Source organism: Caretta caretta, chromosome 6 (assembly GCF_965140235.1).
Source record: "Caretta caretta isolate rCarCar2 chromosome 6, rCarCar1.hap1, whole genome shotgun sequence".
Classification (NCBI taxonomy): domain Eukaryota; kingdom Metazoa; phylum Chordata; order Testudines; family Cheloniidae; genus Caretta; species Caretta caretta.
In genome coordinates, this window is record NC_134211.1 from 99983585 (window position 1) to 99999794 (window position 16210).

General features: G+C 44.6%; 1 protein-coding gene across 3 annotated transcripts in view; it reads right to left on the reverse strand.

Moving 5' to 3' along the window:
• The window catches only part of NRDE2 (NRDE-2, necessary for RNA interference, domain containing), an 80761-nt gene that overhangs the window by 24721 nt on the left and 39830 nt on the right, over positions 1-16210 (reverse strand). For all 3 annotated transcript variants that reach the window (XR_007357399.2, XM_048855801.2, XM_048855800.2), the window contains exons 7-9: positions 12421-12554; positions 9100-9223; positions 3487-3659 (exon numbers count right to left, since the gene is read on the reverse strand). Coding sequence is in view for 2 of the 3 variants with exons in the window: in XM_048855801.2 (XP_048711758.2) it covers positions 3487-3659; positions 9100-9223; positions 12421-12554 (431 nt within the window). In the remaining variant the exon portion in view is untranslated. The remainder of the gene's footprint in view (positions 1-3486; positions 3660-9099; positions 9224-12420; positions 12555-16210) is intronic.

The following is a 16210-nucleotide window of genomic DNA, read 5'->3' on the forward strand; positions in this document are numbered from 1 at the left end:
GTGTCTGCAAAGTTATTGCTTACTTATTTGCTCCATATTTCCAGGACTGAAGTTCGGCTGACTGGTCTGTAATTCTCCGGGTTGCCCTTAATCCCTTTTATAAAAGAAGGCTGAAAGGTGGTGGAATTCTAGACAAACACAGCTGAGCCCAAGAAAGTGTCCTTACCCATGTCTAGTGGATGAGCAACAGGTGTCAGTAATGGGAGTCATTTTAGTACCAGAGGGCAAGAAAGGACTGGCAACCGTATCAGTAAGGACAGCCGAGCCTTCATAAAAGGGTGAGGTGGTATAGTACCAGACGGTAATGTCAATATGGGTGGGAAATCCCTCTCAGTAGCCCTCAGAAGAGGTGATTTGGGCTTTTCCAGGATTCAAAGGTCTTCATTAGAGAGGATCCTGGATGGTACCAGAGAATCTGGGTACTGTTCCTCAGGAGTCATCATGTCAAGAGATACCTGGAACGGTACCGAAGTACGGGCCATGCGCTCTTTCTCGTGGCCTGAGCAGAGTGACACCAAGGACGATGACCGAGTCCCAAGTCTTCAAGGAATCCTTTTATTTAGAAGGCTCCTATTTCAGTACCAACACTGGTACTGCAGAAGTCTTCTCAGTACGCATTATGAAGTTGTACTGGGATTTCAGTATCAGAGGAGGGAAAAGCCTTAATGGTACCCATATTGGGACACGAAGTCTTCTTGTTCTCTAATTAGAGGGGGACTTTCCCCCTTCTCTTGGTATCTTTCTCAGGGAAATGGGGTCTCTTCTTATCAGATGTTCCTGAAGACTCTGAAGGCTCCCCTCCCAGGTCTGTGGTTACCAGAGCAGAGGCTTGGGCAGCCACTGGAACATTCTGAGCAGTTGAGGCAGATGAACAATAGGGGGGACTGGGACCTTGCAAGTCTCAGGGAATATTCTATAAGAAGCAGTTTCAATCAACCCTTCCTCAGCTTTCTGGATATGCTGCTGATCAGATGCTATACATGGAGGGGACATGCACCTCTTCAAGGCAGCTGGAATGCCCCTTGCTGACAGGGAAGGACCTGTGGCAGGTCTGGCAGGGTTTGAAGCCCAGGATCTTTGGCATAATCCAAGAAGAAAGGCCGCAGATGGAGAGGGGCTGAGTGGAATGGGCAAAAGAAACCTGAGACACAAAGACACCCCCCTCCCAAAAAAGCACAAAGCTGTGCTAAATTAAACAAGAAAATAATCAAATAAACAAAAAGTAATATAAACAAACAAAGAAAAAGTCAGCATGCTGGGTCAGCTAGCTACCGGACACAATGATGCTCCATCTCAAACCACACGTGGTTGAGAAGGAACTGCAGTGGCAGAGCATCCGCCCCTTCCTATATACTCTCATACCAGAGCAAGAGGATATGTAGGGAGCAGGCATGGAATCACAGACACGATTGACAAAAATCTCCTGACATGAAGAACCAATAGCAAGGATAATTTGAAGAAATTTCTTTTCCCTTACAGCAGCAGAAGTTTAAAATTTGTAAGACACCTACTAGCGAGAGGTTGCTATAAAGGTGGAAGCCCTCAAGCAGGGGTCGAAGTCTCAGCACCTTCTTCCTTTCAAGCACATGAAGCGACAAGGGTACTGAGCCATAAGCAGAGTATGGCCTCTAGATCCTGCTGAGAAGCACTTTTCCACCTTCCCATCCTTGTCTTTTGCATCTTCCTTGGTTACCCAGGGTTTTCAGGACCCACAGCAGGGGCACCTTAACTATTTCACTCCAGGCGGTGTCAGGAATAAATCAATAGGAAGACAGCAATTCCATCTGATAAGATTAATGCAAGTAAGCATGCTCTATCTAAAACAGCAGCTTATTAGATTTAAGCACACACAGACATAAGCAATAGGTTTAGCACATCCCAGATATTTACCTAATACCTGGTACATTATTAAGTAAGGTTTCAGAGGAACAGCCGTGTTAGTCTGTATTCGCAAAAAGGAGTCCTTGTGGCACCTTAGAGACTAACCAATTTATTTGAGCATGAGCTTTCGTGAGCTACAGCTCACTTCATCAGTCTTAGTCTCTAAGGTGCCACAAGTACTCCTATTATTAAGTAATTAACAGCAGGTTCGCAGTTGCCAGTTGCTCACCCACCGGGGAGAAAAGGTATCAGGAAAAACGTCTCTCAAGATGGCTTTAGAGGACTGCTCCAAAGTACATTCTATTATCTAGACTTTTTATAACTAGCTTCTACAAAACACAAAGGTCATAATGACCGCTACTAGATCATCACTCTTCCTAATTTTCAATAAACTTCCTAATATCAGAGGCGTCCAAACTCAAGGTCTTCCTTCCACCAAGGTTTTCAGTCTCAGTTGTTTATTTTCCTCTCCCCTCCTCGCATTCTGATTAGCAAAACGGACAGTAGTTTTGACCTTGCTTCTGAAAGCCTGTCTACAAATTAACCCTTAACTGTGTGGTGTTCTATTTCATTAATTCACGGTGGCTGAATGCACATAATATGGTTGCAATTAGCTTGATCATATTCTGGGGTATGCACAACCCCCAAATCCAGGGCAACACCTTGATTATACAGATTATGGTTTGATGTCTGGTAAATTTTTCAAGCCTTGACTTATAAAACTGTAGGGACAGTTCAAATGTGATAGTGATTTTATGAATAAGGACGTATCTGCAAAAGGATTGGACTGGGAACACTACCACACTTTAGAAATGCCACCACAGAGCTATCTCTCACCACTGACACAGGTTGGATATAAACCAATGACCTACATGTCAAAGGTTCCCATTTCCAATCCCTAGAGCAGTTTTTTTCAAGCTGTAGGGCACAATCAACCGGGGGCAGGGGCAAAACAACAACAACAAAAATCAATCGGCCAAACCTTGCAGTAGCTAGGACCCAGAGACAGTCTGAGGAGAGAAAGATCAGCACACTCCACCCCCACCTCTAACCCACAGCAACTCCTCCCTTCTTGATGCCTGCACTGTGCTCAGCTCCAGGGGAGGCGAAGCAGCATGTCCAATAGGCTTTGGTGCCAACAAGACAGCTTCAGCTTTGTGAAGTAGCACAGTTCTGGAGCTAAACAATGAGAAAAGGGAGAAGCATCACCTCAACTCCCATGCCCTTTCCTATTTCCACTAGCCTTCCACTTCTTCCTGGGAACTTCCCTCCCCCCAACATAATAGCTGATCTCCATGAGCCCCATCAGCCTACCCTCACCAACCAGTACCTCCTCTCTCCCTGGAACAACCTTACCTCAAGCCCACCAGTGGGTTTTGGGGGGGGACTTGCATGGCTCCCAGCAAGAAACCACTGGTGAATTTTCAGTCCCACCCAAGTAAAAAAAAAAAATTTCAGAACCACTGCCCTAGAGATATCCAAGATCTTCCAAAATCATTATTATTTTTGTTTAAAACAATTATGCATGGAGTCCTTGACAGATTAACTTAAATGTAAAGAAATCTCACACACACACACACACGTTGTCTTATATATCACAATGACCTGTCTCTCCGGATCTTCACAATCTTCTTCAGTCTGCTTTTTAGTTTTGTCAGGTCGCCAAGGCAGCCAATGCCTTGTTTCACGGGAACATTCAATGTCCAGCCAAATTTGCCATTTGGGTAGAGTTTTATCCTTTATTTCTTGATCTTCATCTCCATCTTCCTCCTCATCATCTACAAAATAAAGAAAACAAAAAAAAACCCAGACACCAAAATTTAAAGTCACCCATCCAAAACCTGAAACTTCATATATGTAAAATACAAGATTGAGAACTGAAAAATTCTGAGTTCTCATTCTGGTTCTGACACCAACTCCATGTGTGGCCTAAAGAAAATCATAATTTGCTCTGTCTTAGTTACCCCATATGTAAAATGAGTATCACGCTTACTTATTTCATTAGTGCATTGTGAGGATTAATGTACAGAAAGTATTTTAAAAATGCAAAGCACTAGCTGTATGAAAAGTATTACTACGGCATTAAACATTACAAATTAAAATTGGTATCACTGTTTTAAACTGACTGATATTTTCAATGACTTTAATTTTACATGCATTAGATCTTGCCAATGCAATTAAATTCTTCTCAGATTAAAAATATTCACTGAACCTAAAATCCAGTGTTGGAATCAGACTACAGTTTTATAATGACAGGTTTCAGAGTAACAGCCGTGTTAGTCTGTATTTGCAAAAAGAAAAGGAGTACTTGTGGCACCTTAGAGACTAACCAATTTATTTGAGCATAAGCTTTCGTGAGCTACAGCTCACTTCATCGGATGCATACTGTGGAAAATACAGAAGACGTTTTTATACACACAAACCATGAAAAAATGGGTGATTATCACTACAAAAGGTTTTCTCTCCCCCCACCCCACTCTCTTTCCCCACTCTGAACTCTAGGGTACAGATGTGGGGACCTGCATGAAAACCTCCTAAGCTTACTTTTACCAGCTTAGGTTAAAACTTCCCCAAGGTACAAATTAATTTTACCCTTTGCCCTTGGATTTCCACTGCCACCACCAAACTTTATCTGGGTTTACTGGGAAACGTAGTTTGGACACATCTTTCCCCCCAAAATCCTCCCAACCCTTGCACCCCACTTCCTGGGAAAGGTTTGGTAAAAATCCTCACCAATTTGCATAGGTGACCACAGACCCAAACCCTTGGATCTTAGAACAATGAAAAAGCATTCCGTTTTCTTACAAGAAGACTTTTAATAGAAGTAAAGGAATCACCTCTGTAAAATCAGGATGGTAGATACCTTACAGGGTAATTAGATTCAAAACACAGAGAATCCCTCTAGGCAAAACCTTAAGTTACAAAAAAGACACACAGACAGGAATAGTCATTCTATTCAGCACAAGTCTTTTCTCAGCCATTTAAAGAAATCATAATCTAACACATACCTAGCTAGATTACTTACTAAAAGTTCTAAGACTCCATTCCTGTTCTGTCCCCGGCAAAAGCAGCCTACAGACATTTACATTTGGGGACAATGTATACCTTCAAATCAGCGGCACTGCTATGGGTACCCGCATGGCCCCACAGTATGCCAACATCTTTATGGCTGACTTAGAACAACGCTTCCTCAGCTCTCGTCCCCTAACGCCCCTACTCTACTTGCGCTATATTGATGACATCTTCATCATCTGGACCCATGGAAAAGCCGCCCTTGAGGAATTCCACCATGATTTCAACAATTTCCATCCCACCATCAACCTCAGCCTGGTCCAGTCCACACAAGAGATCCACTTCCTGGACACTACAGTGCTAATAAACAATGGTCACATAAACACCACCCTATACCGGAAACCTACTGACCTCTATTCCTACCTACATGCCTCCAGCTTTCACCCTGACCACACCACACGATCCATCGTCTGCAGCCAAGCTCTGCGATACAACCGCATTTGCTCCAACCCCTCAGACAGAGACAAACACCTACAAGATCTCTATCAAGCATTCTTACAACTACAATACCCACCTGCAGAAGTGAAGAAACAGATGGATAGAACCAGAAGCGTTCCCAGAAGTCACCTACTACAGGACAGGCCTAACAAAGAAAATAACAGAACGCCACTAGCCGTCACCTTCAGCCCCCAACTAAAACCCCTCCAACGCATTATTAAGGATCTACAACCTATCCTGAAAGATGACCCAACACTCTCACAAATCCTGGGAGACAGGACAGTCCTTGCCTACAGACAGCCCCCCAACCTGAAGCAAATACTCATCAGCAACCACATACCACACACCAGAACCACTAACCCAGGAACCTATCCTTGCAACAAAGCCCGTTGCCAACCGTGCCCACATATCTATTCAGGGGACACCATCAAAGGGCCTAATAACATCAGCCACACTATCAGAGGCTCGTTCACCTGCACATCTACCAATGTGATATATGCCATCATGTGCCAGCAATGCCCCTCTGCCATGTACATTGGGCAAACTGGACAGTCTCTACGTAAAAGAATAAATGAACACAAATCAGATGTCAAGAATTATAACATTCATAAACCAGTCGGAGAACACTTCAATCTCTCTGGTCACGCGATTACAGACATGAAAGTTGCGATATTACAACAGAAAAACTTCAAATCCAGACTCCAGCGAGAGACTGCTGAATTGGAATTCATTTGTAAATTGGATACAATTAACTTAGGCTTGAATAGAGAGTGGGAGTGGCTAAGTCATTATGCAAGGTAACCTATTTCCCCTTGTTTTTTTCCTACATCCCCCCGACGTTCTTGTTAAACCCTGGATTTGTGCTGGAAATGGCCCACCTTGATTATCATACACATTGTAAGGAGACTGATCACTTTACATAAGCTATTACCAACAGGAGAGTGGGGTGGGGGGAGAGAAAACCTTTTGTAGTGATAATCACCCATTTTTTCATGGTTTGTGTGTATAAAAATGTCTTCTGTATTTTCCACAGTATGCATCCGATGAAGTGAGCTGTAGCTCACGAAAGCTTATGCTCAAATAAATTGGTTAGTCTCTAAGGTGCCACAAGTCCTCCTTTTCTTTCTGCAGTTTTATAATGTACAGTAGGATTTTAGATAGTTAAAAGCTTTTTTTTTTTTTGGCCTGTAATGTCAATTTTGCATTTACAGTGATGAGCACCCATGGAAAAATGTGTAGCCTAATAATAGGATTGCAGGGGAGCTTTTCAAAACAATTCCTCCTCCTTAAAAACAAAAAAGTCTTCAAAGCCATGGCGTTAAGCTGTAGTTTTTAAGAGGAAAATTGCCATTCCTCCAGCCCACCCTCATAAAACTACTGTAGCAGCAACTCTAAGCTTTTGTTCCTGTCATCTAGTGTTGACTGACACTCAACTCTCTCCCCCACACTTTGGGTGAAACAGGTAATGATGAGACCTTCAGTCCCTGTACTCTCTCCTTAACCTATACTCTCTGCTTCAAACAGTTCTTTCGTGAGACACAGCAGCACTCCCTCCTTGATGCATCCGATGAAGTGAGCTGTAGCTCACGAAAGCTTATGCTCAAATAAATTTGTTAGTCTCTAAGGTGCCACAAGTCCTCCTTTTCTTTTTACTCCCTCCTTAGTCTTCTAAGTCACCATTGTTTCACACCTAGGACAACAGAAAGGTCTCCAACAGGCACTGCTGAGCAAAGGGGGTTGGGGTGGGGGTAGGGTCATCCCAGGGCAAAATGCTCCAATCTCTCTGCCCCACCTGAAGAGGGAGGCAAGGCCCTACTATGCTGATGTGTGAGAGATGTTTGACTTTAGAGGCAATGCCTCCTCCCAGAAGTAGCATCACAGACAACAACCCCTAGTAAGGCAGGGGGAAGCCAACAGAATCGTAAAGTTTAAGCCGGAAAGTACTACCAGGATCAGTGCTACTACCATTCTGCTCCAGTAGAAAATTTCACTCACATATATTCAAAGGGGCTCATAAGGATAGTATCTTTAACCCATGCAGATACAGGTGGGTGTCAGCTGAATATTCATATCCCTCTCCCTTGAATGATGGGCTGGAAAAGTTGGGGAGGGGCCATTTTCAAGGAAAGATGGACCATCATGGAATCCATTTTTCCGTGAGCAACATAACAAAAGAACACACAAGACAGGTGCTTTGGGATTTAAAATCACGACAGCACTTAACTAAATGCAGGTGGCAACTACTGCAGCAATGAATCATCACAGCCCAAGACAAGGAGATGGTTTCTAATTCAAGGCAGGAGGGACATTGCATGTCTGACTTCCTGGCCTCTGGGCTAGGCCTGCCATATCAAATAAATATATTAAAAATGGTCAAGAAATAGTGGGATTTTCAACATAGTTAAAACGAACACAAAAGAACCATTTTTCAATATCAAACATTATGGGGCACCAAATCCACATGCTCAAATTCTAAGGATAAACCTTGCCACTGTCTTCATATCTGATGGAGACCCCTACATCAGATACTGGCTGGGATTGACGATGCAGGCTATGTTACACATATTTAAGGATATGATTTAGTCACAGAGGTTAGGGAAGTCATGGATTCTGTGATTTTACCAGACCTCCGTGACTTCGCTTCAGCTGGCAGCAGCCGGCATGGAGCTGGGGCTGTGCACCCCCAACCCACAACTTTGGCTGCAGACGGGGATGTACGCCCCTGACCCACAGCTTTACTAGAGCTGGGGCTGTGCTCCCCCCTCACAACTGCAGCAGAAGCTGGGGCTGTGCACCCCCAACCCGTGGCTTCAGCCAGAGTCAGGGCTGCACACGCCCCTCGCAGCTACAACAGGAGCCTGGGCTGTGCCCCCAACAACGCAGCTACGGCCGGGGCTGTGCACCGCTTTTCATCAGTGCGGGAGCCGGGGCTGTGCACCGCTGACCTGCAACTTCGGACAGAGCCGGGACTGTGTGCCCCTCATGCCCTCCGCGGATTTGGCTGGGGCTGGAGCTATTTCTGTATGCCTCTGCCCCATGGCTTCAGCCAGGGCTACAGCTGCCATTCCTTCCCCTTCCCCTTTCCTCTTCCCCCCACAGTCCTCTCCCCACCCCACTATTTTTAGTAAGTCTTGCACAGGTCACAGCTCCTGTGAATTTTTGTTTATTGCCTGCAACCGGTCCATAACTTTTACTAAAAATAACTAACAAAATCTTAACCTTAAATAAAGTATAAGACTGAAGAGCAAACTGTTAGAATTCATATGTGCACAAAGGCAGACTTAACTTGAGTGTAGTAACTGGCAATGGTCTCCAATTTATAGGTAGATCATGGAAAGTGGATTAGGATGCAGGAATGGCATGAAGATTGCAAATGGAATGTAAACTGGAGTTTCTAGTTTTAGGTTGTTCTAATTTAAAATAAATCTCTATTTTTTTTTAAAGGGCAATATATTTTCAACTGTATCTCTATCTTGGTGAAGATTTTTGTCTGGGAACAGCCTGCAACATGCAAAGGCACACGAAGAAAACTACAATATATTTCCCTCAGCCCATGTGGCTTAATTTGTTTCTGACATATAGATATTTATGGAAACTCTCAATGTTCTCAGGCTCTGAATAAAACCAGAAGCCTTTATGAGTTAATAAATAGGAGAAAGCAAAGAAAAAACTTGTCAAAAACTAACGTATGAAAGGGTACAGTTTTACCAGGTTTATTGATGATAATCCAGCCTCCCTTTTCTTGTTGATGCATCCATGATTTCCAGCCTTTTGCTCCTTTTTCTCCAAACCGAGGCTCTCCACTATCCCAAAATGGTTCAAAGAACTCTACCTATTGTTGAGGCAAGAAACATTCTATATATCATTTTCAATGTTGTAGCCACATTTAAAAATGACTTAGCAGTCCATCCTGTCAAGCTATCACTAATAAAAAAAAGGAATAACTAAATTAGCACACAGTAGAAAGAAAGTAACACAGAAATATAGGCAAGTTTAAAAAAAAAGTTTTGTAGGTATACTTTTAACATGGATGAGCAAGCTAGCTGCTGCATACAACATGGGCAATGAGGCTCCTACAAATCACGTCAATTAGTGGAAGCAGGACAGTAGCTACTCATCATCCACCTCTGGCCATTCAAGCACTTGAGTCATTTGTGTGGGAATAACCGCTCTATAAATAAATACTAAATGGGTCACTGAGCTGAATGGGATGCTGAAAACTGATCAGAAATAGTGCATCTAATTTCATGTAATTCTGAGTCACAACTCAAAGTTCTTATTGTGGTACCAAATCAATAAGTACAGAAATAGTTATGGACACCAGAACACCATGTAGCTACACTTAAAGCAGAAATATATATAGCAGATGAGAAGCCTGAATATGTTCTACAAGATAGGATGTGGTAAGATGAAGAAGAAATTCAACCAGCTATTATAATGGACAGTTAGACCTTAATGTACACTAGGAAAAATTTTACAAAAATTTCCCACCATTGCTAAAACAGCAAAGTTCTACTGGTATTAGTAAAGATGCAAATCCAAGCGCAGATGAGCCGTTGGTGTTTTAATAACCATGTCAGCTGGCAGGATTAGAGGACAGTGCTTAAAACATGAGCGGCAGTCTGCCTAAATCAGGGCTCCCAAGGTGTTAACACCATATGAGCTAAATTGGTGTTAGCAAAGGTGGGAAATGTGTAAAAAAAAAAAATCCCCAGCACAGACGAAACTTTAGAAATGAGGCAGAGTCCATCCTTTCCCAAGTTTTTGTCTGACAGGATGTGAATATACAGTGTTGCATGTAACTTGTTAGTTTGTTTTGTTTTAGGTCCTCATTGTGTATTTTTGTATTATATACAAAGTGATGTGTAACTGCATGCATTTTATAAATTTAAAAAAATTAAGTTTATGATTTCACAACTCAATAGATGTCTCTTTTCTTTACTAAGTGGTACAGAAAGCCATAAAATAGAACCAAAAGTGATTTCTTTTTTGTGAACCTCCCAAAAACATTATTTCTTTTTGGTGGCAGTGAATCTATTTCTATACAGCTCCTAACAGTGCATATACTAACTTTGTGAGAGAGTGCTTCTTCTTAAAATAGATATACAATTTGTAATAACAGTTTGTGCACGTTCTTGATACAACCTGCCAATACATTTGTTAAACAAGAAAAAGTGAGCAGAGATGAGAACGTTTTACTGTGACAGGGTGGGCTAGGTCCGGAGGCCCCCTGCTCGAGGCCTTGAAGCCCTGCCACACCCTGCCCCAGAAAAGGGCAGTAGAGAGGTCCTCCAAGCAGCCTAGAGTGGCTGTGTGGGAAGCAGCCAATCAGGGTCCAGCAGGCTAGTCTAAGAGAAGCTGCAGGGCCAGAGTGAGATCAGTTCCTTAATGGAGCTGGGGGAGTGTGGATAGTGTGCCTGGCTGGCTGGCTGGCTAGCTGAGAGAGCTACAGGACTTGGACAGAGCAGTGCGGGCAGAGGCCAGGGGGAACACAAAGGAGTTCTGTGCTGCTAGGACTCAACCAGGACAAGGCCCTGAAGTAAAGGTGAAGAATGTGCTGGAGCCACGGGGAAGTAGCCCAGGGAATTGTAGCTGCAACACAGTTTATTTAAAGGGATGTGGCAGATGGTTGCTATCTATAGGGTCCCTGGGCTGGGACCTGGAGTTGAGGGCAGTCACTGGGAAAGTGGTCTGGACTGTGATACATCCCAGAAGGGGAAAAGAACTCTCTTAGTGGGCCAGCTGAAAAGCTGGGGCCAGAAAGGCCTGGAGAATCAAAGACTCTCCAGGAAGGGAGCCCTGGGGTATGTGGCCCCACATCAGGGCCAGGACTGCTTTAAGAGCAGGGACAATTCAAAGGAGTCCAGAAGGGGATGAGAGACATTTCAAACCAGCATACTGCAATAGGAGCTAGGGCTGCAAATAAAGGGACCTTACAGAAGGCACTACAATAGGCCCCCATTGGACTTAAATCCCAGAAAGGGTTTGATTTTCATCTCACATACAGACTGACTCGGCCGGAGGGCTGAGTCACCGAAGACCCACCACAAACAGAGAGAGTGAGTGTCTGGGCACATGCACTGAGACGGGGGGTGCTTGCGAGAGGGGAGTGCAGCAGTCCTGTGGAAAAAATAATATGTGACCATGTAATAGCCGTAGTATAGCTGTGCTGCTGTAAGCTTGCTAGTGTAGACATGGCCTTCAAAGGCTGCAGTGGCGCAGCTGCACTGCCATAGTGCTTCAGTGAAGACGCTACCTACGCCGACAAGAGGGCTTCTCCCATCAGCAAAGGTACTTGACCTCCCCAAGGGGCAGTATTTATGTCAATGGGAGAAGCCCTCCCATGGACATAGCACTGTCTCCAGTGGGAGTTAGGCCTATATAACTCAGTCACTCAAAGGTGTGGATTCTATGGCCTGAGGGCACTCCTCCTCCTGAATGTCAAAGGCCTGCTGCAAACAATGGAAATGTCAGAGCATCTCAAAGAAAAGCTTGCAAGAATCTTTTAGAATGGAAATTGTTAAGTAATCTAAATAATAGGGTCACTACCCGCTTTCCCTATAATAACAAAATTACATAATACTATTTACACAATCCTAATTACACCAAAGATAGAAAAGGGATAAGGAAAGTGTTCACTATAAGTTGGGCAAACCAGACATTGGGCACCCAGCTGAATTCTTCCACTTGCAATTGGGCAGAAGGAAGAGATGAGATGACAAGGGGGGAGGGGGTGGGCTGCACCTCCTTTATATAACCTGAGGTACCAATATTCATTGCTATAAGAGTGCACATTCCCTGTTGGGTATGTGTTTCAGAAGGTTCCAGAAGCTCACAGCACTACAGCTGCCTTTCCCAATCAGGGGAGAATGCAGGGACCACCCTGAAGAAGTGCTAAATAGTGAATCAATTTTTAATTTTGATTAACATCTTTAAATCAGCAAATATTTTTCTGTCAGTGCTGAAGCTCCAACGTAAACAGATCATGCAATGAGAGAGTGAAAAACAGTTCTAAATAGAAATTGCTACCTGTCCTCTTGTTGGCAGATCTTTTACGCTGTCAGGTTTAAAGAAGGTGAAATCAACCAGGGCTTGGAACAAAGACACAGCTTTCTCAGAATGGCCCGCCTGTCTAAGAAAATGGCACTGCTGAAGAAAGACAGCTGGAAAGCAAAGGGAACAAAAATCATAATACTTTAAAGGAAGAGTTAGTTCCGAAATATTGGATTGCAACACAAATATAAAGAGACACATCTCCTCCACTACCCAGTGCTGTGGAGACTCATTATGTTGGAACAAAACGACCTTCCAAAAAATTATTAAGTGTTACTGGCATGTCCAAGATTTATGTCAAGGCCTAAGTTCCCTGTAAGCTGCGTGGCCGTGCAGCAGCCTATATAACGCTGCCCAAGCGCTCAGGGAACCTGCCAGGGGATCTGCTACAGCCAGGAGGGGCACCCCAGCCCTGCCCCTAACCTGCCACAGCAGCCCCCCAATCTCAACTATGCAGCAGCCTGGATCTGCCACAGCCGGGGTGCCCCTACCACGCGCAGCCCAGCCCCAGCCGTGGTCAGGGCAGCGCAGCCCAGCCAGACCTGGCCCCAGCTGCAGCCAGGGCATCCCAGATCTGAACCTGGCCAAGGCGGCCCGGCCCTATCACGGGGCACCCCTCTCCAAACCCAACCCCAGCCTGGACCCGTCGCAGCCGAGACGCTCCTCCCTGAACCTAGCCCCAGCCGGACCTGCAGGGGCTGGGAGAAGGGCGCCTATCCTACGGCCCTAGCCCCGGAGCTGCCGCACAGGGAGAGGCACCTCTCCCCCTCCATCCCTGGTGCTGCTGCAGGGAGATAGAGCTGCAGGGAGTCCTCGCCTATTTAGTCCAAGTGGATGTGGTCCACTCCCAATAACTGATGAAGAGGTGTCGATACCAAGAGAGGGAAAATTGCTTTTGTAGTGAGCAAGCCACTCCTAGTCCCTATTCAAGCCCAAATTGATTGTGTTAAATTTGCAAATGAATTGTAGCTCTGCAGTTTCTCTTTGAAGTCTGTTTTTGAAGTTTTGTTGTTGAAGAATGGCTACTTTTAGATCTGTTGTTGAATGTCCAGGGAGACTGAAGTGTTCTCCTACTGGCTTTTGTATGTTACCATTCCTGATGTCTGATTTGTGTCCATTTATCCTTTTACATAGAGACTGTCCGGTTTGGCCAATGTACATGGCAGAGGGGCACTGACACCTCCTCATCAATTATTGGGAGCGGGCCACATCCACCCTGACTAAATGGGCCTTCAGCATTGGTTCTCCACTTGTAAGGTAACGCCCTTCCTTTCATGTGCCAGTATATATTTATGCCTGTATCTGTAATTTTCACTCCATGCATCTGAAGTGGTTTTTTTTTTACCCAAGAAAGCTTATGCCCAAATAAATCTTAGTCTTTAACGTTCCACCAGACTCCTCGGTGTCTTTGTTTATTTTCATGCAGCTAGCAATATGTTTGATTAAACACTAGATGGCATAATTCACCAGGTTTTTTAATCCATTCATTTATCCATACTTGTCAAAGGCTGAAAACAGGATGCCTACATATGTAGTACCCACTATCTTCATAACAGGATTATGCCACCTGTAAAAAACTTGGTGCATTTATCATGACTGACAATTTGACCTGACAATGTCCCTTTACTTATTAGGAAAATTACCAAATTTAACCCAAGATTTAGGTTTGGTTAAAAGAAGCATTCGCAAAACCTGAAACTCACAGAAATATTTCCATTAGTATTATTTTAATTCTGACGTCAAAACCATTCTCCTGAAGTGTTTGCAACCCAACTATAACAGCATCATGCTAGTGCATGAGAACCAGAAAGTGAAAAATGACCAGAAACAAAAGGTGAAATTGAGTCTATTTTCATTTCAACCAGAAAGATATCAACAAAACAAACAAAAAGTTTGTTTCTTTGAAAAAGAAATTTGATCATTGTCCATTTAACACAAGGTATTTGCAAACTTTCCCCCTCAAAGGAAGTGGCAAACATTGAAAATAGTTTAAAGGTGTTTGGTAAGAAGAAGAATTTACAGATTAAGAAATAAGGACCAATAAGGATACACATACCCAGTGAAACATCCCTTACTGTGATGGCTGTAGGATGGAGGTGAGCAAACTACGGCCTATGGGACCGTCCTGCCTGGCCCTTGAGCTGCTGGCCAGGGAGGCTATCCCCCCTCCCCCACAGCAACATTGCTGCACGGGCACCGCAGCTTGGTCTGTCCAGGCAGCGGGGCTGTGAGGTCCTGCCGCTCTCAGCGGCATGGTAAGGGGGCGGCGGTGGTGGCGCACACACATGCACGCAAGGCAGCAGCCAAAAAAAAAAAAAAAAAGAAAAAAAGTTGGGTAGGAGGTCCTGGGGGGCAGTCAGGGGACAGAGAGCAGGGGGCGGTTGGATGGGGCAGAGGTTCAGGGGGGCAGTTGGGACAGGGGGGTTGGATAGGTGTGGGAGTCCTGTCAGGGGGCAGGGATGTGGATGGGGGGGGCAGTCCAGGGACAGGGGAGTTGGATGGGGGTGGGGTCCCGGGGGGCCTGTCAGGGGGCGGGGGTGTGGATTGGGTTCGGGGAGGGGGGCAGTCAGGAGACAGGGGAGTTGGATGGGGGTGGGGTCCCAGGGGGCCTGTCAGGGGGTGGAGATAGGTGTGGGGGGATAGGGAGCAGGGGTTTTGGATAGGTGTGGGAGACCTGGGGGGCCTGTCAGGGGGAGGGGGTGTGGATAGAGGTCGGGGCAGTCAGGGGACAGGGAGCAGGGGGGGTTGGATGGGGTGGGGTCCTTGGGGGGTGGTTGGATGGGTCAGAGGTTCTGAGGGGGGCAGTCAGGGGGCAGAAAGTGGGAGGGGGCAGATAGGGGGCAGGGGCCAGGCTGTTTTGGGGGCACAGCCTTCCCTACCCAGCCCTCCATACAGTTTTGCACCCCGACGTGGCCCTCGGGCCAAAAAGTTTGCCCACCCCTGCTGTAGGATGTGATTAAATTGTCAGAAATTGGAGATGTAAGAAGCTATTATCATGTGGTCCAACATCTATCTGCCAATGCAAGATTTGTTCCTATAGTATATTTCCCAGTGCTTTGTCCAGGCCTGTTTAAATGAACAAGCAATATAGAAGCACTCTAAACCAACTGGTAAACACTAAACAGCACTTTAAGACTTTAAATCAAGACTGCATATCTTTCTAGAAGCTATACTATAGCTCAACCAGAAGTTAGGGGCTCGATACAGAAATTATTAGGTGAGAATCTGTGGCCTGTAATATAGGTCAGACAAGAGGATCATAAATGTTCCCTTTTGGCCTTAAAAGTCCATGAATCTAAAAGAAAAATGGTGTTGATTGTGAGACAAAAGATCCATATTTTATCTACATGCTGTTTCTCAAGTGTTTATGAATTTGTCACCACAATAAACCTGTTAGGTAGGGAAGTATTACAACCTCAATTTTACAGATGGGGAAGATGAAAGAATGAGAGATTACATGACTTGGGATATAGCCACAAAGGAAGCCTGTGTCAGAGCTGGGAACTGAACCCAACTCTCCTGCCACCAGTTCAGTGCCTCAGCCACTGACCATCCTTCCTCACAGTATAAATTATTTTATTCATATATTGTCAGTGTTTAAACTTCAAATTCTCTACAAGGGATTCTCAGGACAAAAAAAATATAGAGACTTTCCATTATCCTTTCCCCAATAATTAAAAGTAGGGCTGTCAACCAATTACAACAATTATTTGTGATTAATTGCGCTGTTAAACAATAATAGAATACTATTTATTTAAATATTTTT